The sequence below is a fragment of the Silene latifolia genome, chromosome 6, assembly GCF_048544455.1.
Source record: "Silene latifolia isolate original U9 population chromosome 6, ASM4854445v1, whole genome shotgun sequence".
NCBI classification, from domain to species: domain Eukaryota; kingdom Viridiplantae; phylum Streptophyta; class Magnoliopsida; order Caryophyllales; family Caryophyllaceae; genus Silene; species Silene latifolia.
The window spans coordinates 4,117,822-4,124,184 of NC_133531.1; the positions used below are offsets into that span (position 1 = coordinate 4,117,822).

A 6,363-nucleotide genomic window follows, 5' to 3' on the forward strand; every position below is an offset into this window, starting at 1 on the left:
AATATAAAAGGAAACTTTTCAATCGATGAAATAAATGATTAGTCAAATTTTTAGAATAAAATCACTTTATCATCAATAAAATTAGCCCACAGACGAGTCTGAGCTCGCTCATAAGGGTCACTAGGTAAGAGAGAGTTTTCCTTCCAAATCTCATCGATATATTCAAGGATCACCAACGACTCAACGACGGGTTTAGCATCATGGACAAGGACGGGGATTTTCTTATGGACAGGATTGTATTTAATCAATTGATCACTCTTATTCTTATAATCTTCATCAATAATTTCAAAATCAATTTCATTAAGTTTCAAAGCTAACTCTACCCTCCAACTCCATGGACTACTCCACATTCTATGCACTTTCACTTCTCTCATCTTGTTTGATTGGTTTTTTTTTTTTTTTAGATTGATTCTCTAAGTTCTTGGGTTTGTTTATGGTTATATACTTAGAGCATCCGCAAAGGTGAGGCTCCCCATATCTTCTCTTTCCTTTTCTTATTCGTCCACCTCATTTTCCACTAACTTTTCCATTTACCCTCCCCATTTCATAATTACATTTATGCAACAATGGGGTTCCCCAATTCACAAACAAAAATTTGGGAACCTCCCCAAAAGTAACACAAATTGTCTTACTTTTTTTTTTGGAGCTCCTCTAAAAACAGTGGAACCTCAAATGTTGGGGGGCTTTGTGCAACAATGAGGAGCCCCATATGAGGAGAGAGAGGACATATGGGGAGGCACCTCCCCACCTTTGCGGATGCTCTTATATATGTGTATTAGATTACATTGTCCTATGGTTTTTTCCCATTTTGTTAATGAGAATGATCTGAAAACATGTTATGTTTTTAGTATTGTGTCCAAAGTTTGGACTTTGTTTTTTTTTTTTTTGACTTTTTTTAATTGTGCAGGACTGTAAATGAGCTGAACACGATTGACAAGCCCCCGAAATTGACTCGGCCAAAGCTTACTTCGAGATCGGTCAAATTGAGCTTGAGCTTGGGCTCGACCCAACTCCCAAGCTAAACCCAAACCAAGCTGTGCCCGAGCACGCTAAGACTCACATTATTTTTTAAATTACTAAATTTTATCAATAATATTTACTCAAGTCATATCAGTTTTACGATAATTTAATTTAAATACTAGTTTTTTTAAAAAAAATAACAAAAGAAATGTTATTTTAAGGTAATAAACAGAAAAAAATACTAGTTTGAACTGGAAATTTTAACTAAAAAATTACGTTAAAATTATAATAATGCGAAAAAATGGGACTCCAACAAACCCCAAACTCAGGTTTAGACTCGTAAAATATCATATGAGTCTATCTCAACCTGGTTTTCAAGAGCTCCTGGTTGAGCTCGGTTGGGCTCCGTTACACCCTAGTCGTGCACTCGTGCATGTCTATCTAATGTTAGTTGTATACCTCAAATAAAGTCAACCAACGATCTTAATCTCATGCGACAAAAAATTCTACACCCTCCATTCTGGTCATTTGTTATCCTTTTTTATTTTGGGGTGTCAAAGTCATTTGTTGTCCTTTCTATATTAGAAATGCATTTAGTAAACAATTTGGTCATTCATACTCAATTGACTCTCCTCTTTTCTTGGTATTTGTGGCAAAATTAAAGGACAACAAATGACCGAAACGGAGGGAGTATTTGCTTGTTGAAATTTGAAATAATTAGAAAAATAATGCAGAGTTTTATAAGATTTTAATGGGAAGTTGTTATGTAGTTTTCTCTTTGAGTTTATTTCCAAATTGGTAGAGGGAAGAAAGGTCATTGAGATAACAAATATTGTAGACAAATAATAATGTCCTGAAAATAAAATTTAGGTAGCATTTAACGCGTAGAGATAATGTATTTATATTTGTGTGATACGGAGTACAAAATAACAATTAAGACGTTGAAACAACGAATCTAAATCGGTTGGCCAACAGGTTAACATGATTGAATATAACTCGTTCTCAATTTTTGTCCAGCTCTACTAAAACCCAGACCAAACTGTACATTGAAACGTTCCCAATTTTTTTTATACATGTTCTACACTTCAATATCTAAAATTTCATCTCTAATAGTCATCCCCCAATTCTGCACCGATTATTAATTAAAAATTCATCAGAGTTACAGCAATTACATCGACACTAAAAATTCAATCAAACATGTTCTTACTTCATACAACAAACCAAATTTCGTCCTAATCAATCACTAATAAAAAATCAACAATTAAAAACCATCAATATAAGACTAATTCATACTTGTTATGGATTACTTAACATCATTAACAAAATTGTCTCGAAAGCCATCCGATTGCAAAGTTTATAAGAATCACAACAATAATCAAAATCAATACAATTTTCATGTTTTTTGTGACAAATACTACTCTAACTAACTACAATTAACATAAATAAGTAATAAATTATGATAAACTTACAAATTTAGAGAAGATTGAGAGAAGAAAATTGACAAGAAACGATGAATTAGGGTTGTTTTCTTCTTCTTTTCCCTTTTCTCCTTCTGATTTAGGGTTTGAGATGGTGAGTGTTATGTTTCTTCAAATGTCATTAACAAAATTGTTTTTTTTTTCTAAAATTGTTTTTTTTTCTCTAAAAGTGTTATTAAGACCGTTCAGGACATTACAATACGAGTTGCTTTTTTTTTTTTCCGATCCGAATTAATAACTTACATCTCTATTATTATAAGTCAGTTTCATCTAATTATTAAAATTATCTCATTCCTTATCTATAATAATCGTAACTTAGACCATCAAACTAAGTATCCATTTACTAATTATTATATTAATTATTACCAAATTATTCGGGTGTTATATGAACGGTTCGGTTTATGATTGTTTCATGTCGAGTTTAATCAATGGTAGACTATAGTCACTGTATTACCCATTTTGGCCAATGTTTATGTTTCTGTTGGTGAACATAATTGAATCATGATGCTTTGTATTGATTACTCAATGAATCAAATTCTATTGAATTGTATGCATGAACATTAGTAGGCATGTATGTACATCAATTTTTGATGGAATTAATGTGAGAGTATGTTATCTTTTGATGAATTAAATCATGATGTTTAGTACAAAGTTATTGAGCTTAACAGAATAATTATTAAACTCAATAACTTGTAAAATTGCTCAACAGCTTTGTATAAGAGTTCAACAACTTTGAGGTGGTTGTAGGATAGTATTCGTGCACAATTTATTAAACTTTTACCACGAATTATTAGTATTTTGCATTAAATATTATTATGTTTATTAATGTTTTGCCACGATTATTGTTATTATTGTTGTTGTTGTCTTCATTTTTCCCTCTTGTTTATTATACTCCCTCCATCTCGGTCGTTTACTCGTTTGTATATTAAAATAGAAATTTATTCAACCAAAAAAGGTTTTTTAAAATAGAAATTTTTATATTTTTATTTGCGAAATATAATTCAAGGTATATTGAACGGGTAGCCTTGTTTTTGTGGGAGTAAAATAGATGTAGAGGAATGAATATGAGGTAGATAGTGGAAAATGAGGTGGATGAAAGAAAGAGTGAGGTGTCAAAAAGATAGAAAGAAAGAGAAAAAAATAAGAGGGTGAAATCATCATCTCTATTGTGGATGCTCTTAAAGTTTGTTGCTTTTATGTGTGTGATGTTGATTTTTCATCTCTGTTGATGATCCTGGTCCCTGAATCGTGGGCTCTATCTTAATGTTGATGGTTACCGTATTGTTATTGTTTGTCACAAAGATGGTCACACTATTAAAGGCTGTTTTGAAGACCGCGGAGTTCTTGATTGTTGTATGGGGAACTTCCGTAGCATTGACGGGTATACAGTCCTCTGCGGCTTCGAACAAACAACATCTTTTGCAGCGAGAATTGACGGTATTGATGCTACGGTTGGTGCAATGAAGAAAACAACCGAAGGTGACTTGTAGGAATTGAGGAGGGGTTTATCTAACCCAAGTGATTCTCATGTGGAGAGAATCATGGAAGGTGGGTCAAAAGTGTTGAGCAGGAGGCCAGATTTGGTAGGTGCATTTCATCCCACAATCGAAGAAAGGATCGGGAAATTGGAGAAGAAAAACGAAGAAACCATCTTTACTCGATTGTGGAATTTTCTTAGTAGGAGGAATAAGATTGGTAATGACATTGGCTAATTCTCATTTATTTTGTGCGTTTATATTTGAATTAATTTGGCTTGTAGTGTGGGTTTTATGGTAAGGAGAATATATGAGGCTCTAGCGATCGTGATGAAATAAAAAACAATTTGAGTGACTAATGCTAATGACTTTCTCCGTAACCTTGTCACTTAATACACAGAGATAATAATCATAATATACATTTTGGTTAGAAAGTGACAAACAAAAGCAAAAAAAAATACTTCATTAGTCTCCGTTATTTGGTTCTCCTATTTTTTTGGTGGGGGGTAATGATTAGGGTGAGAGGGAGTAAATATTCTTTTAGATCGTTGCTAAAGGTTGAAAAGAGAAAACGCGTAGCAGCATAGCATGGCTACAATATGACTGCATGTGTATTGAATTGTTGAGATTAGTAGAGTTACTTTGGTGCCCATGCTTCGAGGCAATTTTGATAGGTTTTCAAGGGTTATGGTGAATGGATAGAGCCATAGACGCTGAATTTGATTGTTGCCTAGAAATTGATTTTGGGACGGTTGTTTAGATGCCATTGTGTCACGATCCGGTACTTTTGTCGGATCGTGGTAAGCACCCTTGCCCAATTCTAGGGCAAGAATGCAAGCAACAAGGGTCTCGTACTAATGAGGGATCGCCCACTAGCACGTTTCTCGGGACTCGGGGTGTGTGTCGGGAATCCTAGTCACGATTATCAAGTCCGGCACACGAAAGCAATAAAAGTAAGCAATACTATTATTGAAAGCAAACAACAAGCAACAACAAGCTTTTGGATGAGAAGCGGTTTTTGATAGACTAGCACCTCTCATAGAGGCAAATTTGATAGTTTGGTCCTGGTAGCAGGATACATTGAATGCGTAGAATAACGATATGTTTGCTAAACGCCTAAAAACATATCTTAAACTAAAAACGAGACTCCAAAATTCGACACGCAGGAAGTAGTCTTGGAGTACTAAAAGAAAATACATACACGCAGGAAGTAGTCTTATTTTTCTCGACTTATCTTATGGTCGTTATGGTAGCCTAAAAAATGCTTCGGAACAAACAAATTATTATATAAGACCATTTTATATGTAAGACTACACAAACCCGTCTTAAGAGGACCGCCCAAAGTGAACCCGATAAAAGGCCAGAAAATCCTCCCTTTTGGGCAGATTTTCTTTTATAATGGGCTGGCCCAAAAGCCCATCACTCCAAGCATAAATCCTTGGAAATTTCTCCCTAGTAAGCACTTCTCTTTCAAGAGCTTCTTGCATAACCGGAATCCAGAAACATACTAACAATGCGACTATGTCTAGATATCCAATTTTATTCCCTTCAAATAACCTTTTTCCCTCGATCCCCTTCTCAAAGATCTCGAGCACCTCATCGAGTTCTTCCTTCGCTTTTTCCACATCGTCCCCTCGACTGAATCCCACCTTTCGTGTTGCTGGAAAGATCTAAATGAAAATGAAAATTAATCCGTTTATGAGCTTGTAGATAGCCCTAATGTTAAAATCAAATTATTTCTCGATACTAAACTAATAACACATGCCAGATTACAAATCATATTAACCACAAATAATGATATAAAATAATATAAAAATGAGACTTTTAACGATGTAATAAATCGATTAGTCAAATTCTCGGAATAAAATCACCTTCTCATCAATAAAGTTAGCCCAAAGACGAGCCTGGGCACGTTCATAAGAATCACTAGGCAAAAGCGCGTTTCCCTTCCAAATCTCATCGATATATTCAAGGATCACCAACGACTCGACCACAGGTTTACCATCATGGACAAGGACGGGGATTTTCTTATGAATGGGGTTGTATTTGATCAATTGATCACTTTTATTCTTTAAATCTTCATCAATAATTTCAGAATCAATTCCCTTGATTTTCAAAGCTAATTCTACTCTCCAACTTAATGGACAACTCCACATTCTATACACTTTCACTAATTCTCCCATTTTATTTGATTTGATTGTTAGTTTTTTTTTTTTTTTTTTAGATTGATTTTCTACTTTCTTGGGTGAGTTTGTGGTTATAACGTTATATATGTTTATAGATTAGAACACGTTATGGTTTAATATTACGTCCAAAGCTTGGACCATTTTTTGATCGTGCATGTCTAACTATTGTTAGGTAGATATACCTTAGATAAAGACAATTGTAATCGACGATCTTAGTCGTTAAAAAATGGATTTTATTTATAAAATAATAATGAAATTTTAAAT

General features: G+C 34.0%; 1 protein-coding gene across 1 annotated transcript; it reads right to left on the reverse strand.

Annotated features, from left to right (window-relative positions):
* Positions 1–4,897: 4,897 nt before the first annotated feature.
* On the reverse strand, positions 4,898–6,144 carry LOC141586047 (putative glutathione S-transferase). Its single transcript, XM_074407153.1, has 2 exons — positions 5,785–6,144; positions 4,898–5,583 (listed from the first exon to the last, which is right to left on the reverse strand). Exons 1-2 carry the CDS (start codon positions 6,094–6,096, stop codon positions 5,239–5,241), a joined length of 657 nt encoding a protein of 218 aa, XP_074263254.1. The 5' UTR covers positions 6,097–6,144; the 3' UTR covers positions 4,898–5,238.
* Positions 6,145–6,363: the final 219 nt, after the last annotated feature.

Bases quoted from the DNA above. Each gene is read 5' to 3' on its own strand.
- LOC141586047 (XM_074407153.1), bottom strand. From the start codon at position 6,096: ATGGGAGAATTAGTGAAAGTGTATAGAATGTGGAGTTGTCCATTAAGT. The intron at 5,584-5,784 runs GTGATTTTATTC...ATTTTCATTTAG, and splicing joins CTAACTTTATTGATGAGAAG to ATCTTTCCAGCAACACGAAA.